General features: G+C 40.0%; 1 protein-coding gene across 1 annotated transcript; it reads left to right on the top strand.

Moving 5' to 3' along the window:
• The first annotated feature begins 13,920 nt into the window (after positions 1-13,920).
• LOC107326016 (arylacetamide deacetylase-like 4) lies at positions 13,921-20,625 on the top strand. The gene is made up of 4 exons (XM_015890377.3): positions 13,921-14,079; positions 16,061-16,277; positions 18,120-18,183; positions 19,851-20,625. The coding sequence occupies exons 1-4, from the start codon at positions 13,921-13,923 to the stop codon at positions 20,623-20,625; spliced, it is 1,215 nt and encodes a 404-aa protein (XP_015745863.3).
• The last annotated feature ends 3,807 nt before the right edge of the window (positions 20,626-24,432 follow it).

Below are 24,432 nucleotides of genomic sequence, written 5' to 3'. Positions count from 1 at the left end.
AAGTAACACTGGGCACAGAATCTCTCCGTATCTAGAAAAATAGTTGATGACAACCAAACAGTATCAGCCTTTAAATTCACAAAGGTCAGTGATTAGCTTCTTCCCAGGTTTATCCAGTAGGGTGCCATAATTAATGGTTCACTCTGTGTAGGTGTTCTGTGAACATTGCAGGATAGAACCTTGTACTTTATTATCTATATAGTCTGCTTGGCTTGGGTACCAACTTTTAGGTCTGTAACTAGAAATTAGAATCAGATGTGAATAAGTACCTCCAGAGAGGTTATGGTCAAGGAAAAAACAAATGGCTGCTGTTACACACCTTGGAGCCAATAAAGGAAATTAGAGTTTGGACATCTGGACATGAGAGGGGTGACACTAAGGGGCAGAGAGGCAGAAACAAAACCCAGGAAGAATGAGTGATGCAGAAGAAGTTTAGTCTGGAGCAGGTGGGGGGGGGAAAGGAAAGGAAAAATGTCTTAGAGAGGGCAGCCTAAGAGAAAATGGAATAACAAAGTTTTAATGCAAGAGAGAAAGGGAAAAAGCCCAAGAGGTTTTTCTCTCTGCTGTCTTCTACCCAGCTTACATAGGCCCCATTCAAGTGACCCAGGAGACTGATGGGCTCGGTGGGATTCCAGAGGGAGCTTGGTGTTTTCCATAAGGATGTGATGGCCAGCTCAGCTGAAGCCTTACTCGCAGTTTGGAAAGTGTGGATGGCTGAGCCTTGGACCATATCACCTCTATGCAGCATCTTCTTGTGCACTGATCCCAAGTACATCTTGGTTTACTGAGGAGCTCCAGGAGATGAAGCACCAGAAGAGATGCCTGGAGTGCTGTTGGAGGAAGAAAGCAAATGTGACCAAACATAGGTAAATGCCCATATTTGGAATTACCTTGAAGCAATAAGGGCAGCAAAATGTCAGTATATCTCCACCTTTATTGCAACTTCTGATAGTGGTCCAACTGCCCCTTTTACAGTGACCCATCCCTGTTGGGGAGGGATGGCCCATCTGATCATCTGCAGGGACACTGTGAAGAATATCCTTGCTATTTGGCAGATAAGGTCATTCAGATCTTCTCCAGGTTGTACTCCAACTGGGCAGGTTTGGCCAAGGTTCCTGGAGCTTAATCTTGACATGTGATCTGAGATGAGTTCAAGTTGGTGACTCCTGAGGAAGTGTACAGGCTTCTCTGCACCATTAGTTCAGGCATCTATTGGACCCAGGTCCCTCCTGAGTTGTTAAGATGGTCAGGGAAGTGACCTTAGTTGGGTCCATGCTGAAGAATCAGCCTCACTGAGAGAGGGGGTGGTGCTCTCAGCATTGAAGAAAGTGGTAGTGCTCCCTCTCCTCCAGAGATCAGTTTTGACTCAACAATTTTAGACAACTACCATCCCATCTCCAACCTTTCCTTTTAGGAAAGGTTATAAAAAAGGTGACTGGACTGCAGTTGCAGAGGACCCTGGAGGAAGCAGAGTATCTAGGCCCATTTCAGTCAGGTTTTAGGCCAGGATTCAGTACAAAGACAGCTTTGGTCACACCTGTTATGACCTGTGGCAGAGCCAGGAGAGAGCATCAATCCTCATGGTCCTTAATCTCTCAGCGACCTTCACTACTGTTGACTACGGTATCTTTCTGGACCAGCTATGGGGATTGGGGGCACTGTTTTGTGGTGGTTCTCTTCCTTGAGAACCGGTTCCAGTCAGTGTTGTCAGGAGGGAAGAGATCATTCCCTAGGCCTCTCTTATGTGGGGTATCAGAGGGTTCAACACTCTCTTTCCTCCTGTTTAACTTCTACGGGAAGCTGCTGGATGAGGTCACCTGCCAGTTTGGGGTTTGGTAGCGTCAATATACTGATGATACCCAATTATGTCTTTCAACACCAGGTCAGTCAAATGACTCAGTTGAGTTCCTGTCCAGGCACCTAGAGGCTATTATGTGGGCCTGGATGGGAAGGAATCAACTCAATCCTACCAAGAATGGCTATGGATATTAGCCCCCCCTGGATCTGGTGATTTTCCTTCTATATTCTTGGATGGGATAGCACTTCCCCATGGAAGAATGGTGTGCAACCTGAGGCCCTTTGCACAGCTTTATCTGTTGTACCAGTTGTGCCCCTTCCTGGATCGGAAGGCCCTTCAGACAGTCACTCATACCCTAGTCATTTCATAGCTCAACTACTGCAATGCTACAGCTCTACATGGGGCTGCCTTTGAAGACCACCTGAAGCTTCAATTGGTCCAGAATGCAGCAGTGCAAGCAATGATAAGCATGCTTCAAAATGCCCATGTGTGACACCACTGCTTCATGAACTGCACTTGTTGCCAATATGCTTTAGGTGTAATTTAAGGTGCTGGTTATCACCTATAAAGCCCTACGTGGCATAGAGCCAGGTTATTTGAGGAACTTTCTATCCCCCCGGTTTCTGCCAAGTTGGCAGATGCCAGCAAAGTTGGCACATGCTGTATGCCTTCAATTAAACAGTGCCATCTATCAGGACCCAGGAAGCATGCCTTCTCTCTCGTGAGGCTTGTCTTCTGGAATAAGATCCCCCTGAGATTCCTGTGGCTCCCACCCAACTGACATTTCACAAAGCCTGAAGATCTCATTGTTATCCCAGGCCTTGGGCTAGGATGGAGCCTCTTGTTGGATGTGAGGTTGTTCGTTTTTTGCTTGTTTGTTTGTTTTTTGGTATTTTGGTACATATTTTTGTATTGAGTGACCAGATCACATCTTGTTTTTGTTTTGTACTATGATGCTGTTGTTTATTATATTGTGAACTGTTCAGAGTCCATTTGGAGTTGGGTGGTGCCTAAATTGAATGAATAAACAAACAAATAAATCATAATCTACTCCCTGTGACTTGCAAAAGAGAGGGACAGCTTGGGGGTGCAAAGGAATAAAGAGGCATGGTTAGGACTACTAAGCTAATGGATCCCAAGCTGGGATCAAGCAGACAGGCAGAGCAGAATAAGAAAACTTCTCCCTAGCTCACCTGTTGCCTTAAACATTTTGCAAGAGAGGAGAGATCGTCTGTTTAAATATGTACTGTGCTTTTGAAATGGAGTGCATCTTTAAGGAGGCTGCTTAGTCTCATGTGAATATGTCTCTGAGAAAGGAACCATTGCTAATTTGTCAGCAAGCCCTCTCAGCAGGACTTCCGTTGAATTCAAAGTAGTATTGTTTACTGTTTCTCTTACATCTTTGTGGTACTGCTTGTATGTTTATATTCTGTTTCTTAATTATACCAGTAAAGCTGTTCTTGTTCATTCATAACCAGAGACTTATGTATAACCAGGAGGGGGAGAGGGACATTTTCCCTTAAAGCTCCTCACCCCAGGCTTTATTTAAAGTGCATTGCAAAAGAGCTAGAGAGGTCCTGCCTGAGAGATCTTGGGGGATTCAGCTTCTCAAACTCAGGACAATTTTCGTGTTAAAATAGTTGTTATACCATTGTTAGTAATCCACTCAATTTACTTAGGTAGCCATATTCACCAAAGCACTTCCTGGTTAATACAAAAGTCCTCTTCTACTGCTGGAGAGGTGTATTGGTATCATGGAAGACTGGCAAGTTGTTAGTGGGGTGGACCTCTTTTTTCCTTTGCACATACAAGAAATACCTGTGCAGAAAGGTATTTAGTCAGCTGAGGCAATTTGTGTCTAGCAAATTCCTCCACACATGTGCTTAGAAGAAATTACTCAAGAGCTTGGTAGGTTGTATCCTTGTTATTGTTAATCAGTCTTGCTTGCCCCTTATCTGTATTCTTACTTGTAACTATTAGAATAAGAGGACCACACCACCTCCCTAATCTAACACCTGCCAAGGGAAGGAGGAACAATAAATGCTTAAAAGCATTGTTTTCATTGTTCCCAAGGTATTGACCAAATATGTAAGCAGACCATTTACAGGTTCTGTCTGCTACAGACCCGGTCTTCCCTAAAAATATTCTTGGCAGAGGTTCTACTGTCTAACATTATGATCAAGTTCTTGATAAGACATGCTACCAAACCATCCCCAGGTGTTATTGTTTATGCTCCCTGTCTCTTGAGAAAAGTATAGAAAGGTGGCAATGTCCCTAGGTAGTTGGAACCTCAGCATAGACCAAAAGTCCTGGGAGGGTATTGAACCAACTATTGGCTCCAGAGGGTCCATCTGCTGCCATTCTTAGGATTCCTGACATGCTGAAGAGATGCGGATTGGTATATCTTTCCTTCTGTGTTAACTCTTCATATTTATTCAATAACATCTTTTTGGCATATCACCCTGGTTTGAGGCTATTGCTTTTGAATCCTAAAGAATCTACTGGCTCCTGACTGGCCACCGGGGCACCAACACAACAAGGCTGTGTAAAGCCTTGAAAGGGTGCTTTGCTTCTGCGAAGTTTGAACTGAACAACCCTACAAAGCTGCTTCATGAAGCAACATGGCCCACTTGCTTCTAACAGCAAAACAATGTGACCGTGTCATTTCACTGCTCTCTGTTTCAGGGTCCTTCTTAGTCTACCCTTGCAGAGCCCTAGCTGTGTTCACCAGAGGACTTCCAGTTGAGTGGCTCGAGCACATGCTGTGGGGAATGTGTGCATTGGAAGAAACCAGCACCAGGAGAATAGCTCACACAGGGCTTATGAAAGATGGGTCACCTTTCTGAATAGCAGGAGCTCCACTTGTAGATATCCTTCTTTTCTCTCAGCAAACCCAGTATTCTGTTAACACATACAAACCTCTGGCAATCAACTCTGTTGACTTTTCTGGCTTCTGTGTTCTTTATAAAAACAAGCACACCTACACAGTGAATTCCTTTTATAGATGAAATGGTTATCACATTCCACCAGGACCATCTTGTAATAATGCCTATTGCTTATTACACCAAAGATGAAAGCTGTAAAAATGTTTTCAGCTTCCTTTCTCATCACATGTATGTTAGCCCTTTGAGGTAGTCCAGACAAGAAGCATAACCATGAGTACTAACTCTACCTTTATTGTAAGGTTACTTTAACAGAATCTTGCAAAACTGAAAGTATTTCCCCCCTCCTTCCCTTTTACTGTCCAGAAAACTAGAGAGGGTCCCTTCTGAAATACTTCCCAAGCCCCCTCTCCTTCTGTGGGCTGAGAAATATTTTACATGCCAGTTGTCCAGTGTACGGCTCTTCCTCTTGTCTCCTAGGGTCATTCCCACATACCATTACAGTGTAGGAGAAAACTGACTTGCACTCCCTCTTCCTCCTTGAGGAAGACAAACTTCCTCCTCCTCTGCTAAAGGTTGGAAGCAAAAGGTTTCTGTCACTGAAAAACAAATTACAGTCCCACCATGGAGGCAGTACCAATTCCACACAGGCAGATGGGCAAAATACATTTGTTTTTGCTGGGCAGATTGGCCCAGAATCTGCCAGTTGCCAAAAGCTTAGCTTTTCAAGTGAGGAGAATGCAAGCATTTTTTTTTTTTCATATATGTCAGGCTCCACTGGACTCAACTGCTGTGTAATTATGTGATAGGCTGCCATTTGATGCCCTAAAGAAACAAGTGGAGTTTTACCAGGTGTGTTAAAGAAGGTGATGTGTGTATAACATGTCATCAGATTCTTACAATGAGATGATGCTGAACAGGAATAAATATACCATATTTGTGGTTTTGTTCAGAAAGAAGTCAGAGGCCAGGCATCCTTATTAGGACTCCATTTTCACTTTTGGTGGAGTTCACAGAACAGGCTGGACTTCCTCTATTAGGAGACCCTTCTTTGCACCAACAGAGAAAACCCTTTTGGGTAACTGCCCTTGATCTCTTTTCCCCAGGAGAAGCAAGTTCATGGCGAAAGAAGCAATTCTCACAAAGAATAAACTGTGAAATGCATTTTTAAAAAGTGTTTTATTGCTATTCCGATTTGGAAGCCCATGGTGTTGGTGGTCATCTTTCTGCAACCCAGGTCCCAACTGTTACTAACAGTGTGACAGAGCAGGGGGTGAGGGGTGGGGAGAAAACTGAAAATTGGTTTTCAGGATTTTCTTTAGAGGGAGTTGATTAACAAAAAGCACTGCCGTATTTTGGGGGGAGGGAGGGAAGGACACTTAACACTCTTTTGATTTCAATACTAATTGAATAATTTTAGTAACAGGCAAGTTGTGAGGTTGAAAGGAACCAGGTATGCAGAGTGCAATACTGCCAGGGAAGTTTGTAAAGTGTTTTTGTGCAACTCTTTGGTGCAATTAGCAATCTCCAAGTTACTCCCAAGTAACTACTCCAAGTTACTTATAAATTAAGCTGTTGTGACTGATTTGGATTGCTGTGACTAGAGCGGAAACAAGCAATCTTTTTACAGCTGGAAGCTGCACCTTTAAAAAATAGTTTAAACATTCTTTTTTGGCCTCCAGCTGGCACAGAGATCACGGATAAGTCCTTGGTAGAAGCAGCAGGGCCAACATTTTTGGACTAAGTAGAGATGAGTCCAGAATTGCCTACCTTCTGTTCCAGAAAGGAGTATGAGAAATTGTGATGAATTGGTTTAATTATTCGTCAGCAGAGGGCTTACAAAACAAATCCATAGTATTACAAACACTATATTCAGCGAAAAAATCAGCTAATACTGTTAAGTTCCAGAAGGCCTGGGAGTTAAAAAAACATCTTGCCCAACCTGTACTAAAGAGATAGCATCTCCTTTCATATTTTTGTCCTCAGCTGAGTGCCAATAAATGAGGAGCTTCTTTCCATGCATGATTAAGCCAAACAATGAAAAGAATGTCAGTTCATCTACCACATGATCTCCACACAACATTACTCGACATTGCTCAGCTCTGCTGGAGATTGTCCTATCTAAGGCCTAACCTTCCACTCAGATCCAGAATGAAATGCAGAGCCTCCATCTCAAGAAGCAGCTGTAGCCAAATTTATTTTTAAAATATATATATATATCATTTTATATAGCAGGTTGAATAACAGCTGTTAATGCATGGACTTTTGAGATAGAGGCAAAATCCCCATTCTGCCCTGACCCCAGAATGCCACACAATTTCTCTTGCATAGATCTAGCATTGTTTTTCTTAGTTATGAAATACATACGCAACTAATACTCAGTATAGAAGTCATGTGTGTGAGTGCATATGTGTGCATGCACATTTCTGAGATATTGATTAATATTGGACTTCCAAGTGAGGATAATGGCAGACTAAGACATCTCTGAGGGAGTGGAGATGACATTGCAGGGGAGACTGATGGCTGGTCGATAGGCCTGAGCCAATGGAGCCTCTCCGGAGAAGGAGAGGCCAAGAGATCACCCACTTGTGCTCCGGATGGCTATTCCTTGCAAGGTGACCACAGGATTGAGGTCAACTCATGAGTCAGAATGCGGGAGCTGCAGAAAACACATCAAGCTCACTATCACAGTGGCGCCTGTAAGGACCCTGGGTTTGCTAAAACCTCACTTTTTAAAGCGCGTTTGAATTACAATTATTTCAAAGCTGAAAGAGGTCTTCATAACAGCGATTAAAAAAAACACACCTTCTGGTGACACTACATTCTGGATTAAAGAAAAGAGTAAAATAAGAATTTAAAGAATTTAAGATCAGTGAAAAAAAGCTTAACAAGAACTTAACCTACGAAAATTTACAACAGATTAAGAGGCCAATTAAATTTGAAATATTAGGATTTTTACTAAGGTATTTTTAAAATAATTAAATAAATAGAATTATACCTTTGTGGGAATTCAGACTGTTTAGTTTAGAGTTCTAGTGGAAAGAGGATGGTGGATTTTGCACACCAAAGAGGTAAAAAAAATCTGAGACAAACCATGTGACCATAGAATTACAGAGTGCCAGAAGGGATCAAAGACTTAAGGACTAGAGAAACGGGTCGGGGGGGGGGGGGGGAGAAGTCTCACTTTTATTTTTACTTTTACTTTTGTACCTGATGAAATGGCTGTTCTTAGAAAAGTAGTGAAACCTATAGAAATGACCAAAAGAAAGGATCACACCTGAAACATTTCAAAAGATCTTTGAGGAATTGGAAACAATTTTATAGCTACAATAACAGCATCAATAACTGCCTATGTGAATGTATCATTGAAAAGAGATCAGAAAGAGGAGATAAAAGTAGAGATGAAAAATAATTTTGAAGAATTTACAGGACAACTGAGTGAAGAAGTAATTCAAAGTGAAGTCAAGGTGGAAATTTTGGAAAACAAAACAGAAATATTGGAAGACAAAACAGAGATAATAGAGGGGAGATACCAACATTAAGACATGAAAAATGATGGATAATGGACTACTATTGGACTTACAAGAGAAAGGAGGATTTACAGAACAACTCGGTGAAAATACTAAGGAGAGGGCTGTGGAAGCCTCAAAAAAATTTTTAGGATGGGCAGAAGAAGATACTGATGGAGGTCAAGTCGTACAGCAGTATTTCCATGTCAGGTTAAGGATAACAATGTCAGAATACTATGTAAGAGCAAAGAATATAATATTGACTTGATAAAAAATAATAAGTACTTTTATAAAATAACGGAAGCCCTTTATGGACTTTTTGCTGAAACTGGAAAGAACTGTCACTGATTTTTGGATTTGCAAATTGAAATGGGTTGGGATACAGGAAGAAATTATATATGTAACGTAATTTCAGAAGGGGAGAAGAGATATCAAGTTTGCTTGTACCTGCTGTAAAGAAGATTGGAAGTCACTTCTTTAAATATTTTTTTCTTTTTGTCTTTTCCTTTTCTTTTATTTTCTGCACTTTCTATCTTTTCTTTATATTTCGTTTTCCTCTATTCTCTTTCTTTCTTGAATTGCAGTTTTGTATTAGCTTTTATTATTGTTAGAAATCTTCACTAAAAAGCACTTTAAAAAAAGCTATTGATTAATATCAGTCCTCTTTTGCTTAACACTAAGATGAGAATCCACGCCTGTTCACTACGTTGCATGGAGCAAGAAATTCTTGAAGGAGGCAGGGGTGGGTGGTGGTGAGGGTGGGAAGAAGCATTTTACTCTTTATCTCCGGTCCTTCACTGAATAGGCTTGTGACTCAGGGTTCTATTATTTAGCTATGCATTCACCAACAGGGTGACTCTGTTATTAAGTAGCATGAGACAATCACTCAAGCAGCAGATGCTGAAGGACTACAGTATATCTGCCAAGAGGTCTCTATGCCACACAGCTTCCCTAGTATTCTTTTAAGCCAGAGGTGAGCAGAAGCTCAGTCAGGATCTAGTCAACAATCTCCTACTGGCTTGCAGTAGAACATCAAATCCTTACAACTTCCAACAGTTGAGCAACAGCAATTAAAATGACAAAACGATTAAAATAATAATAACAATATCTGACTTTCATCTTGTTCCAAAGATTGGTGTACTGTAATTGCTTTGATATCTCAGTCTCCTATAACAGTTATTAAGACATCCTGGTTGCCTTAAACAAGACGTCGCAATATTTTCAGTGTGTTTGATCCCTGCTTTTCAGCAATATGTGTGATTGCACAATCATCAAGGAAGGGACTTGTGTTAATTGGCCAACTTGGAGGTCAGTATGAACAATCCATTCTAAGAAAATCAGCCATCAGTTATGGTTTCCAGTCTCCATAGTTTCCTGAGTCCTCACAGTTTCTGCCCTGTAAGGAATGCTGCTGTTCAGGCACTCCTTCAATACAGGTAATCGTCATTTAGCAACCACAACTGGAAATGGCAACTCGGTCATTAAGTGAAGTGGTCACTAAGTGAAACTGCAACTGTGCTCATGATCTTACTTTAGCTTTCCTTTCCTTTACAGACCTGCAAAGGTCATAAATGTGAGGATTGGTCACAGTTATTTTTTCATCACCACTGTAACTGCAAACTGCAAATGCTGTATGAGGGAGTCGTTAAACAAGAACTACCTGTAATCTGCCTAGCCAGCTTCCAAAGGTGATGCATTGTGTTAATAGGATACATATAAGTAGATTAAGGATGGGTAGGGAGAGGACCAGGACAATTCTTTATTTTTATTTTAGTGTGAAGGAGGGGAGGTGGTCCCAGTCCCTCATGCATGCTTGAGAGGAAGGACCTGCAAATGTGGGATGGGGATAATCATCTATAGAACAACTTGGAGGGCAGCACAGCCATTACTAATTGGTTAAGCTAATCACCAATTATTCCATAATTCTATCTCCCACCCACTCCCCAAAATGGATAGAATGTAGTATTATGAATGTCAGCACAGAAATTAAAAGGTACACACATCCCAAACCTAATCTGCTTGTGAACCCTGCATTTTCATGGCCTGGATAAAGAGATAACCTGGCTGCTTTAGCAACAGTCTTAGGATGCAGCGCTAGCACACAGGATTCCACTAGAAATAAGCCACAATGAATTGAATCAGCTTAATAAACTGATTTGCTGAGAAACTGGAGTTATTTGTAAGTTTTGTGTATTTTTTAAGTGCCCACAACCATCTATTGCTAGCGTCCATGGCTATGCCAAACAGCAGAAGCTGCTCTACAGCTGAGAGGTGTGGCAAAACGATGTCCAACTCTCCCCACAAGAAGAGAAGTGTGTGCCAAGGAAGAGGACCTCACAGAAGAAAGACATACATTATGCCAGAAATACGTTTCCATAACAACCACAGAACACTGATTGAGGCTTTAAAAAAAAAAAAAAAATCCGTGAATACAATGCCCACTGAGTCAAGCTGAATGCTGGGGTGGGGTGAATTATACCAGTTTTGATATTTGAAACAAAATATGATCTATAATTTCTTGTGCATAATAGATCATTATTGCTGTTTATGTAGAACACAGGCCATTTTGAAGACACGTAAGCTGTGAGCAAGCACATATTACAAGATTGGATCAAGAAAGGTTAGTAAATAATAACAAAAAGGAAAATTCACACTGACAAAATATCAAATATAGTTAGGTACCATAACAAAAATTAACACCACTTGTTTATGATGGAATTAAATGAAAATGAAATAATTTTCTTCCATACTTAATTCACTGACAGTGACAGATTTGCATTCAAGGTCAAAGTGGATAAGGTTATATATGCTTCTTTGTATTTATTATGCATTTAACATGCATACTTTGAAAAAGTAAACAGTAGCAGCTGAGAAGAGTAGGCTGATAATTACCTGAACTGTAGCAAACACACAGAGAGAATATTAAATATTTTCTTCCCAATTGTAGTCCTGAAAAAAAAACTCGTCTGAAAATGTTACTTCCGTTGAAAAAAATTCCTCATTAGTGCACCAACAGGTGAACTCATTTGCTTAATTATCATCTACATTTATATTAAAAAAAAATTCACTTTACATTATTTATTATATTTTTAATCATCCCAATAAAGAAATTCTCTGTTGTTGCACCTAACAATAAAAATGCAAAATCTAGAACAGGCACAATGAAATTTAGAATAAATTGATAAGAAAATACTTAAATACTAAATAGAATATGCAATACAGGTAGTTTGCATTTAGCGACTACCCTGTTTAGCAACTGTTGGCAGTTACAGTGGTGATAAAAAAGTAACTTTGTGACCAATCCTTGCATTTATGACCTTCGCAGGTCTGTAAGGCAAAGGAAAGCTGAAGTAAGATCATGAGCACAGTCATGGTTTCATTCAGCGACTGCTTCACTAAATGACCAAGTTGCCAGTCCCAGTTGTGGTCACTAAACAAGGACTACCTGTATATAAAAATAAAGAGTTTTATACCTTGCCTTAAAAACTTTTCTCCCAAGCTGTCTAAGGTTTTAAAGGCCAAAAGCAGTACTTTGAATTAGGCCTTTAATTGGCATGACAGCAGCATTTCAACTTGTGCTAGTGAATGACCACCTTGAATGGAGGGTGTTCTGCCTTGCAGCCTTAAGCAGCATGGCTCCCATACCTGAACTCCCTGAGAAAGAAGCAAGCTCCCCAAATCCTTTTCCTGAATTCAACCTCTCCCTCCACTCTAGCCACATTGATGTTCTGGTCTTTTTGTTTCCTTTTTAGCTTTTGTTATTGTCTCTTTTGAATGGGGTATAAATATTGTTTACCTCTATGTGCCTGTTGATGGCTGGACATCTCACAGAACGGAGCAAATATCCTATCAACTCCCCACTAGAGGGCTTCCAGAAAATCACAGACTTAAAAATAGATGAAGAAATTATGGTTTCATTTCATGTCACATCCACAGATCCAGAAGTAGCGAAAGAATCCATGGCAGCAGCACTACACAACACACCCGACCTAACCAAATACACTAAGATCGAAATACCCAGTATCATGGACCTCATCAACCTCTGCCTCACTACCTATTTCCAGTTTGAGGGACAAATATACCAACAAATCAGAGGAATACCTATAGGGTCACCATTCTCAGGACCCATAGCAGAGGCTGTAATGTAGCATGTAGAAACTATAGCAATCCCACACATACAACCAAAAATATGGATCCAGTATGTAGATGACATCTTTGTCATAATAAAAAAGGAACAACTAGAGAAGACACATGAAACTATCAACAAGATCTTTAAAGAAATAAAATTCACAAGGGAAGAAGAAAACAACGCACTACCCTTCCTGGATATCCACATCAGCAGACGAAATAACGGCAAATTAGAAACACAAGTTTATCAAAAAACAACCCACACTAACCAAGTGCTCCATTATGAAAGTAACAACCCCACCTCCCACAAGAGGATCTGTGTAAGAACATTATTCAGATGAGCACAAATGCACTGCAGCAACCCAGAACATCAGAAAAAGGAAACAGACCACCTATACTACATCTTCCAACAAAATGGATACCCACGCAACTTTATCAAGTGCCTGATCACTCAACCCACTACAGCACAACCAACACTAGCTATGAAAAGGATAACATTGCCATTCATCAGGAAAATATCAGAAACAACCAACAGACTGTTACAACCACATGGCATCACTGTAGCACACAAACCAACTAAAGCCCTCCAAAACATCTTACGTAAACCAAAAGGCCCAGTAGCCCAAGAACAAAAAACAGGAGTCATCTACAACATACAGTATAAGGACTGTAACAGCCACTATATAGGGCAGACAGGCAGAAGACTAGCAGAGCGCATCCATGATCACCAACTAGCAGTCAAGACATGATGAAAACTCCTTAATCTCACAAGACATGGACAGATTCAACCATAGTTTCAACTGGGGAACTGTCAGCATCTTAGACCAAGCTAAATCCAAAAACATGAAGGAATTCCTGGAAGCTTGGTATTCAAACAACTCAGCCATCAACAGGCTCATAGAGATAAAGCAGTTTTACACACCATTCAAAAGAGACATTTAAAAAGCCAAAAAGGAAATGAAAAGTCCAGAACACTTCCTTCCTGGCAATCAACACCCAGATCAGCAGGGATTAACACCAGACAAACAATCAAGTAGTAAACAATAGCCTAATCAAGAAACTACCAAGGAGAAAAACAACACCCCCACCAACCCTGACAAGGCAAGCTACTGTATATAAACAGAGAGCAAACCCCACTCCCTTCTAACACTGAAGATGTTACCTAGTCAGGTCACAAAATGTCTGCAAGAAAACAACCAAGCTCAGAGGACATCAATGCCTTTCTGGCATTGAAAAGAAAAAAATGGGTCAGACCCAGGGCACTGCCCTTCATGGTGGACACATGATCCCAAGAAAAAGTGTCTTTACTTGAAGGTGTTCCCAACAGGGGCTAAATAATACCCAGGTAAATTAGCTTGTTCTGTTGCAATCCTCTCCTAGTTGTGATGACATTCTGAGGTAACTTACTCATTAATAAAGGATGATCATCTGATGCATATATTCCACCTCCAGTCACTATAAATGCCTCCTTTCCAAAACCTTACTCATTCTTAACTGGCTGTAGGTGAAAGCTTGCTTACACTGCAGTAATTGCTACAAGAGTTCTCAAGTAGCACTTGCCCAAAAAGCCGTAATTCAGTTCGGTCCTTCTTCGCCACCGAACATGCAGTTGTTCACTGGTTGTTCACTTCTTCTGGATTTGTTCTGGAAATATTTTTTGACTCCTTATTTTGCATTCTGGAAAATAGATATTCCTCTCGGTGACAAAGAGCCTGTCAAAGTCTGGCTGTTTCATGTGACGACGCTATGGATATTTTATGTGGTAAGAAGATCCTTCCTTCCTTCCTTCCTTGTAGGTGATTTGGGGTCCTTAAGAACAATACATGATTGATAAATCTGCTTCTAGGGAAATAGTTTTCCCCTGAAGTCTCTGAATCTGTTTTTGTTAGAAGCCAAGATCCATATCCTTCCACTAAGTTCAAAAGCTAAACTTACAGGAGCCACCATATCTACCTTAGGACCACTCCTCAAGACAGTGGACCATAAATGAAGTTCCAGAAGAGAAGGCAGCTTTCAGTGAGAGTAATTGGTTAATGCACTTAATGTGAGTTGAGGCACGATATGAAAGACTGCCCGAGGAAAGAAATGGGGTGAGCCAATCTGAGATGAAGCTTGTCAAACCAGTGTGATAACATTAAAAAAAACTCTGATTATTGCTGATAATACTTTTTAGTATACCAAATTTATTTTTATTTTTTTCCATGAATGTTACTGAAATATTAAAATAATATGTCTGGAAATACATAATTCCTGAAGGCTGTGAAGACCTGGCCTTTCCCCAGACATTGGGCCAGGATGAGAGTTGAAGCCAGCACCTGTGTACTTGGTATAGGAGTGCTACAGCATCTTGCTTGTGTATGAAGGTTTTAACTTGGCCAGGGAGGCGGGGGGGGGGGTATTTTGTTATGCTGTGGTTGTTAACTACCCAGAATTATATTGTATAAGATTTTTTTGTTTTTTTTTTAAATCCATTCAATCGTGTCCAATTCTCAGAGACTGCCTGGACAAGTCCTTGCAGTTTTCCTGGCAAGGTTTTTCAGAAGTGGTTTGCCATTGCCTCCTTTCTAGGACTGAGAGAAAGTGACTGGCCAAGGTCACCCAGATGGTTTTGTGCCTAGTCAGGACTAGAACTCATGTTCTCCCGGTTTCTAGCCTGATGCCTTAACCACTATACCAAATTGGCTCTGTATAAATATTTTGAATGAATGAATGAATGTCAGTGTGGTAACTGAAATGCCTACTCATTATCATTTTTAACACAATACTGTTTCTTGTTTCCACCTGTATATTATGAGCCACATTTTTTTCTGTAAAAGTGGTGTATAAATTAAATGTTTGTATGTTAAATCCTAGAGTATAACATTTAGTTAAATTTAGAATTTAATCTTGTGCACGCTAATTACCCTGTCCCAGCTGACCCAATCTTAGTAATTACAATCTGTCTTGAATGGGTTACCTTCCCTTGAAGACGTAGGTTTACAGCTTTCTCCAGTGCTGATTATTGATGCTCATGTAGCAGCAGTCACCAAGAATGTCTGCCTCTAATTGACTTCAGTGGGTATTTCAATTGCAATAGCCTAGACTCTCTTGAACATGGCAGATCTGACTACAATCATTTACACGAATGGTTTTCAAACTTTGTGATCCATGAGCCCCTAAATTAATTCGTAAATAATAACATCAGACTGTGTTCACTAGACTGTGCAAGGCACCCACTCCCCTGGACAATCCAGCTGTCAACTTCTCCAGGCAGAGCAGGAGTGTAGTTGAGCAGCACACCCAAAGCTGGATCACTGCTTCCAGGGCTAGGGCTCCCTTTAATGGCTTTGGACTCACATCAACACTTCCTGCAATCCCAGTCTATCAGCAACAAGTCAGTGAAGGCTACCCACATCCAGGTAGAGCAAGAGTGAGTGTGCTTTCTCTCAGATTTGTTCACCCCACCCCTGGTCCCCCCGCCCCCGAGTTTGAGAAACTCTGATTTACACAGAAACTTCATGGGTGGATTTTTTAAATGTTCTCTTATGTTCTGAGGCTATTCTTACAAAAAGGTTTAGTTATTATAAATACTAAAAAGAAACTTGCATTGTACCAGTTTAGTTACCACGAATCATGGCTTAAACTGCCATTTTATGCCTGTTGAAGTTTTTTTATATTGTGCAACAAGTGGAAAAAAATATATTCATAAATTAAAATTTTATTCATAATTTCTAATTTACCACTCTTTCCTCATTCTAAAACAGGGGACGATTTTTGAGAAATTAGGCATTTGCACTCAAATCCAGTTTCTAAGATTTATACTTAATTTTACACCACTTGTGAAGAAATCAAAAATCTCCATTACCGATGAAAAGTTTGAACATGTACCAGTGAGGATTTACCAGCCAAAAAAGCTAAATCCTGGGCTAAAAAAAGGAGTACTCTACCTACATGGAGGAAGTTGCGTATTTGGATCCAGCAGTAAGAGATTTCATATAATATTAACTTTTCCTTAATAGATGGAATGTATTTGTAATCAATATTACTGTGGAAGAAGTGAAGGAGGAAGAAGAAAAAAAGATGGATCTCCCAGAATTAGGAATGTGCATAGCTATGCACTTAAACCATCATGCTACATCCATATTTTCTGGATGTCCAAACAATTTAAGTACAAGAGGCTTAACTAATCAACAGAAACTGGAATGTATAAACAATTATAGAAATAGGCTACCCTGCAAATCTAATTTTATGCCCAGGAAAAGATCCTTTTCCATCTGTTTCAAAAGTTGTTTTCACAAGCAAAGACATCTTCAGAAGGTCTGCTCCTGAAGATCCTAGGATCAGGATGAGTTCATAACCAGTCAGATACCATGCCAGATAGACAGATTCTAAACCGGTTAGGACTAGAACTAACCCCTTTCTTCTGAGCTTAGAAATACCTATATTGTTCTAATTGACCCACTGATGCTTCAAATGCTACAGTAGAAAGCACGAAAATAATTTATCTGGCTGGTGGTTTAAGGCTTCTTCCTAATACAAATGTATAATACATAATTTTTGCACTTGTCAACCTGCTTCCAAAAAGAGCAGCTCTCAACATATCATGAAAGCACATGTTTCTGTCTGTATTTTCCAAATGGCCTACAACCGAAAATTCATTAAGTAGTTCTTACATACACCTTTTTTCACACAATAATCAAAGTGCTCTTAAAAACTCAAGTTGGTAAGTACCCTGAGTTTCAGTGTGATGACCTGTCCAAAAAAGAAAACACAATACAGAGAACAAATTGGGATAACAACATCATCTTACAATCCATGAATTCTAACTTCCCCATTGAAAAGAATTTTAAAACCGCAATAAACTTTACCTAATGGGGAGCAATCAATTTCTGTATTCCTCTCTAGGAAGCAGAAATCCAAAAGACCACAAACATAATAATTGCTGTTTCAAGCCAGCTATCACCTTGTCCAGGCAGTGCAGGAATGTAGTCTGGAAGCACACCCAAAGCTGAATTGCTGCCAGAATTTGCTCCGGGAGTCAGAGCTCCTTTTCAGCAGCCTTGCACTCACAACAACAGCTTCAGCAATAGGTCCAGCCTACCTCTGGGTTCTACCAAAAGCAACCTGGTATCAGTTGAGGTCCTCTTGCCTACTTTCACCTTGCCCCTTCTTCCAAAACATGGAAGTTGTGACATGGAGTTCAGACACCAGAAACAACCATTTCATGCTCGGTTTGCACATCCCTACCTGTGAAATTAATAGATTGAATTTAAACCCTTTCCTGCAGTGCAGGCTATATGAAGATGTATCTTCAACTCTGTCTTGAAGACAGATACATGAATGAAATCGTGTGCCTAATTTATCATTTTAACCCCACCAGTAGATTTTCTGTTGCAGGGGAAATTTCATTCTAAAGCAAAATACCCAATTTCAGTAAACAATATTTAATTCAAAGTAATATGTCTTTGGAACTTACCTTAAAATAATTTTGAAGATGTTTCTCTATGCCCAACACAAATAGTCACCTAAATCTGACAGCTGGGACCTTCTAGTCTACATCCAAAAAGTAGAAAAAGGGCATGCATAAAAATTCATGTTGCATAGTCAGAGCTTGCTGAATTCACAACATTTAGAAATTTATAATAACAGGTATTACTGTTCACTGATTTCAAATTGATTGTCCTCTAAATTTATCCATCATTAAACCTTTAAAAAAATAAGAAAAATACAGACTAAATAAGTGTTTACTTTCTGAAACAAAACAATATCAATGACATGTTTACAATGAGGAACTACCTGAACAGTAATCCTTTTTTTTCCTAGAAACTTATGAACCACTATGTTGCCATCTTGCTCAAGAAAGTGATTCAGTGGTTGTACATGTAGAGTAAGTGGTTTTATTTATATGCTTTGTCTACCTTATTTTCATGCATCTATAATATTTTTTCATTTTATTTTGTATTTTACAGTTGTTAGGCTTGGGCACTACTTGATGGAAAGATGGAGTAAAAATGTATTACAGATCATAATTAATAAGAAGTTTGGCTGCAGTTCTGTGTCCCTGGAAGATCATCCCAGGAACCACAGAATGTATTTTCAGCCTCAGTGAGAAATTCCATTTCCCAGTTCTCTCTCCAACCAGCTCTCCCAAGAATCATCAGTAGTTTTTTAGTCTCCATCAGTGGTGTTTCAACATCGGGAAAGGCAAAGCAGCATAATTGGAGCAGGTTGGGGAACATTTGGATCTGCACAGGCCGCAGTTTTTCTATTCTTCAAAAACTCCTAGGCAGGACTGTCAGCCCTGGAGCTGGCATTCATGTTTTCCCCCTCACCTCCAGTTGTAAGAGTAAAGCGGGAAAGGAGAGGTAAAAAATGGCTATTTCTGCCTCTTTCCCAGCTGAGCCAGAGAAAAGGGAAGGGCTCCCTTCCTTGGACTTTCTCTACAAAGAGAAGCAAAGTAAATTAGCAAAGTACTTTAAGGATCTGCAGAACAAAATACCCCACATTATGTACTTTTGCCAAACCTGCCATATGATTGAACCTCCTTCTCCTTGTGCAAATCAGGCTCACAAATCCAAATTCACTTTGCAGCTCAGAACCTTGTCAGAATAAGAATCTTTTTCAAGAACTCTTTGGAAAGAATTACACAAATTATAGTTAAGTAATGAGGATTTTCCCTTATTGTGCCCCCTGGTGGCAGAGAAATGCTATCCTTGAGATGCTATCCTTGAGAAAGAAATTAAGGAAGCAGATGTACTTAGTGACAGAAATTGACCTCAAATAGTTGCAAACACCATCCCATCATGAGAGTCTCTTCTACTTTTTTTTTCCTGCTTATTTTGGCCACTGGGCTGATGATATAATAATACAATTCAGGTAGTCCTCACTTACTGTCCACTCATTCAGTGACTGTTCAAAATTACGACAACGCTGAAAAAGGAGACTTACAACCATTCCTCAAAATTGCGGCCATCGCAGTCTCCCCACAGTCACGTGATCACCATTTGTGACCTTCACAGCCAGCTTCTGACAAGCAAAGTCAATGGGGAAGCCAGCAGAAAGTTGCAAGTCACAGTCACATGATGTCTTGCTTAACCACCATGTGTGATTCCCTTAACAACTCAGCAGAACCAATGTCATAAGTTAGTGTGGTCATATGACATTCAGTAAGTGAGGACCATCTGTAATATTTTCCACTTTATGTTTTGTATGTAGCTCTATAGCCCTATTCTACCCATCCTTCCTTTGCACTGAAACAAACAGGTGGAAGGAATGTCTGGAGCAAATATGCTTTTCAAAAGCACTAGGAGAAATAGCAGAGAAAGACAGCCATGGAGAAGGGAATTGCTGTATCCTATCAATAGTGAAAGACATTCAAGTAGCAACTGGCATCTCCTTATCAGAATGGTAAAAATGTACTAACAAGCTAAACAATTGTAAGGTGCTACCCTTTAGTGGAACCCAGCAATATATTGCCTTCAGGGGGCTGTCTCAGGGTGCCTAATTCCTCCCAAGAAGATTTCAAGGTCTGACAAAGTCTGATTGTTCTTACAGGTTTCGTTTAGGTCCTGAACACCAACATCCTGTCCAGTTGTCAGACTGCCTAGCCGCCACTCTGTATTTTATGAAACACGCCAAAGACTATGGAGTAGATCCAAATTGCATTCTCCTTGCTGGGGACAGCAGTGGAGGAGCACTGACTGCTGCTGTTTCTCGAGAACTGGTCAAAAAAGGGAACCAGCCAAAGATCCGAGCACAGATCTTGATATATCCTTTCTTGCAGATATTGGATCTACTGCTGCCATCCTATCTTCAAAACTGTCAGGGTCCTTTTTTAACCAGGAAGTTGGCTTTAACCCTTGCTTTAAAATATGTAAAGGTGGAAGGTGTAGACCTAGAACAAGTTGCAAGGAATGCGCACGTTCCTGAAGACATGAAGCTGAAATTCAAGAAATGGATTAGCGCAGATCTTATCCCCAGAGAATTTAAAGCCCGAGGTTATGAACCCCCACCGCCAGCTCCATTTTCAAAAGAACTTTATGAAGCAACCAGACTGAATGACGAGACACTGCTGTCACCAATTCTTGATGAGGATGTCATTATAAAACAACTCCCTGAGACATACATTTTGACCTGTGAATATGACATACTTCGGGACGATGGACTGCTCTATAAAAAACGACTAGAGGACAATGCTGTGCCTGTAACTTGGAAACATGTAAAAGATGGAATCCATGGATTTTTAACACTTATTGGCACTGGAGTTTTTGAATTTTCCTATACAAAACCAGCAGCTGAAGACATTGTTTCTTTTATTAAAGGGTTATAAAAATGGGGAGAGGAAAGTATCCTGAATTCACCCATTTGTACATATCTAAGGCCTGGTTAAAATATATTCCATAAATCTTTCATTTCCAATGATGTCTTCATGATTCTCTGTAAAATCCTCTATAAAATATATTTCCTAGTCATTGGATCAAAGAACTGTTATTACCCTATTTTCTACAATAAGAATTGGTTTGGTTTGGTTTGGTTTGGTTTGGTTTGGTTTGGTTTGGTTTGGTTTGGTTTGGTTTGGTTTGGTTTTTCTCTCTCCCTTCATAGATCCTTGAACAGTAGTCATTCATCATGTTAAGGAAAATGTTGATCCAGTACCACATCACAAAACATTTTTCTTTTTTTCTTTGCACACTTTATTTTTTCTTTTTACTTTTTAATATTTTTCTTAGTTGGTATTAAATTTTTATCTTTGTGTCTTTAAACTTTAATAAACATTATTACAAAAAAAGAAAAAGAAAGCCCTTCTCCACCCATGCTTTCCTCCTCCGTGCAGTAGAGTTTTATGCTGGCTTGTGCTGACCAGATTGCTTGCTGTAATTGACTATCTTTTAGGCCAGTGTTGTCGAAACTTGGCCATTTTAAGATGAGTGGACTTCAACTCCCAGAATTCCCCAGGCAGCATGGCTGGCTAGGGAATTCTGGGAGTTGAAGTCCACTCATCTTAAAGTGGCCAAGTTTGGACAACACTGTTTTAGGTAAACTCCTGTACTTTGATTGACTCCTGGGTGCAGTGGCAGGAATGTTCCCTTCCCTCCAATCCCTGATTGCTACCCTCTACAGCCATTTTATCTGGACCTGCTGAACTGGATGCCTCATTCACAAATACCTTCCTGGGGTTTATTATTGCTTCTTTGTTATTTATATATACTGTTAAAGGTGATTGCTGCTTACAAACGTAAAGCAACAACATGCACACACACACATAGCAATCACCTTAAAAGAAAATCCTTTCTTCCATTTTCCAAATGTGACACTGTAATGCCTGCTGTAGCTAACATGATTGTTAATGTTCCAGTAGTTCATGGTTGCAACATAGGCTTAACATGCAGAGAGCTACTGTTTGAAACCAGCAGAAATGATTTTTAATGATTAATTTTCTTTCCCTGAATTATACTTTTTTTTTTTTATCAGTCCACTGGTACACTCTTAAAATACTAGAATCTCCCTTCCTTCCTTCCTTCCTTCCTTCCTTCCTTCCTTCCTTCCTTCCTTCCTTCCTTCCTTCCTTCCTTCCTTCCTTCCTTCCTTCCTTCCTTCCTTCCTCTTATTAGTTTGACCTATTGGGAAGCTAGGATGAAAATTTTATGTAGCAAATGACAACAAAAATGATGAAAGAATGCACCAGAGGACGATTTTTAAAAAACGAACAGCAAAAAGTGGGCGGATCTGGGAAGGAAAAATAGTAATTAAATTTTTTTTTCTGCCAATTAACCTTCTGGAGGTAGGCAAATTATGTAACCACTACACTCTTATAACAATACCTGCAGCAGAAATTAGGGAGTCAAACCTGGGAAAATGCAAGAAGGAAACAAAGCTGATTGCTGTGCTTGCATATGTGAGCACTGTGATGCTTTAACCTCTCTTCGCCCTCTTGGCAGGTTTTAATACCATCAGCCATTGTACAGGGTTCTCTGATGGATCTGATTTGCAGTGATTCTTAGGTGAAGAATTGAAGAGTTGAAGTCCACCTATCTGAAAGCTGCCAAGGTTGAGAAACACTGGACTAGACTACTCCAATCATTCTAAGCAAGGGCTACTTAGATATAGGAAAGCTTCCAGCAGCCAAGCAGCTAACTAGTATACAAGGCCCTGATTCTATTACGCCCATATCAAAAAATCTACACCGATTATCCATTTTTTATCCCTGCCTTCAGATCTGACTTCTTCTCCTGTTATGAATCTCTCCTCATACTCCTCATATGTAGGAAAGCCAATGCTGTAAATGTCAGGCCAGTGGAAGAAGGCTTTCTCCTTACTCCCTCAGAAACAATGGCACACAATCTCTCAGGAGTTAGCTTTGGCCTTGAATTCTCCACCTTTCAGAAAAGGAGCTAAGATAGATCTTCGTTACTGTTTTACTTTTCAACAGTTCTACGATGACCTCAGCATTTCTGTGAAAGAGCCAGTTTGGTGTAGTGGTTAAGGCATCCAGCCAGAAACCGAGGGGCCTTGAGTACTTGTCTCATTTTAGGCACCATGCCAGCTGGGTGACCTTGGGCCAGTCACTCTCTCTCAGCCCTAGGAAGAAGCAGGCAATGGCAAACCACTTTTGAAAAATCTTGCCAAGAAAACTTCAGGGACTGGTCCGGCAGTCACCAGGGCCAAGACTGACTTGAAGGCACACAGAGACACACACACACACAGAGAGAGAGAGAGAGAGAGAGAGAGAGAGAGAGAGAACATTTCTGCAGGTCTTAAATTCCTTTTTACCTTCATTTTGTATTTTCTGTGTTGATCACTGTGGCAAGGTAGAAATGAGGATAATAAAGAATTTCAAAACAGGTGATCAATTACAGCTTCTGCAGTGGTTTCACGACTGCTTCTTTACATTAACTATAGCTTGATGATTGCAGAATTCCACCAAAAATGCCAGTATCCAAAACTTCATTCACAGCCTGTCCCCATAGTCCAAATAGCCATTGAATTAACATTAATTAAATCAATGGCTATTGGATCTCTTTGAATGACAGATCACCATAGCAAGTCTCAGCCCAGTAAGAGACTAAGCTTTCCCATTTTCTTTTTAATGACATTTGCTTCTCTATATTTATATGAGACATAGCCATATTGGCTATTAAAAAGCATTGCTATATTAGAACAATGTTTCCCTTACATGATTACAACGGGGGGGGGATCATATTTGATTAAAAGCAGAAAAAAATAGAATAATCTGTGAAAATATTTTTCTGTATGGTGAGAACAGAACCCATGTCTTCTGCTCCTCTTTTCCCTTCTCTATGAGCAAAATATTCAAACAACTTAAATGTACCTCTGGAGGTGAGAAAGGGAAATGTTGGAAAGTAGGCAAAGGGTCATGCTTTGTGCTTTTCACATAATGCCTAGCTTCAATTTTTTCTGTTGATCTAAGAGGGCATTTTGTGAATCTAGAGATCACCTAGAAAATAAGTATATTTTGCTATGCATTTCCACATTCAGATTACAAGAAGAGTAGGCTGGAATTCTTTCTCTGTTGCTGCGAGAGAAAAGAGTTAGAAAAATTAAGATGCATTAAATTGTACAATGTGTAAAATAATAAACATGGCAATTTTTCAGAGCATGTGTGGAAGAGTAGGATGTGCGTAGATGGCTCCATTGCTGAGTTAGCGATCCTTATTGTCTTTTGCCTAGGGTTTGTATATTTGTTTTTTTTTATCATATGTATCTTTTAATATTGATTTTTATATTCTTATACTGATTGTTTATCTATGTGCTGTTTTTATTGGATTGTTGTAAGCTGCCCAGAGTTGCTTTTCTGTGAGATGGGCAGCTATACAAATTTGAAATCAGTTAATATATGTATTCACATAAAAAGAAAATGTTTACCAAGTTGCAGATTCTTAACTGAATGGTCAGTTCAATTAATTATCTTGTTGAATACAGCAAAAATGCAAATCAGCACAGCAAGAGGTCAAGCAATTACCAGAGACCCTCTGAAATTCTGGTCCACAAAATCCAGACCTTTTATAGCCTCAGAGGTCCAAGTTGCTAGGTTCCATTCCTTTTCTGATTGGTCATCTTTCACAGCCAACCAACTTCCCTGGTTCCTGATTGGTCCTTCTCGGGCCAGCTGGAATGT

This window comes from Python bivittatus, unplaced genomic scaffold (genome assembly GCF_059951505.1).
Source record: "Python bivittatus isolate LINGU-HERP-01145 unplaced genomic scaffold, Pbiv_v1 ctg000700_np1212, whole genome shotgun sequence".
NCBI classification, from domain to species: domain Eukaryota; kingdom Metazoa; phylum Chordata; class Lepidosauria; order Squamata; family Pythonidae; genus Python; species Python bivittatus.
This window is presented reverse-complemented; position numbering and strand designations above follow the sequence as displayed.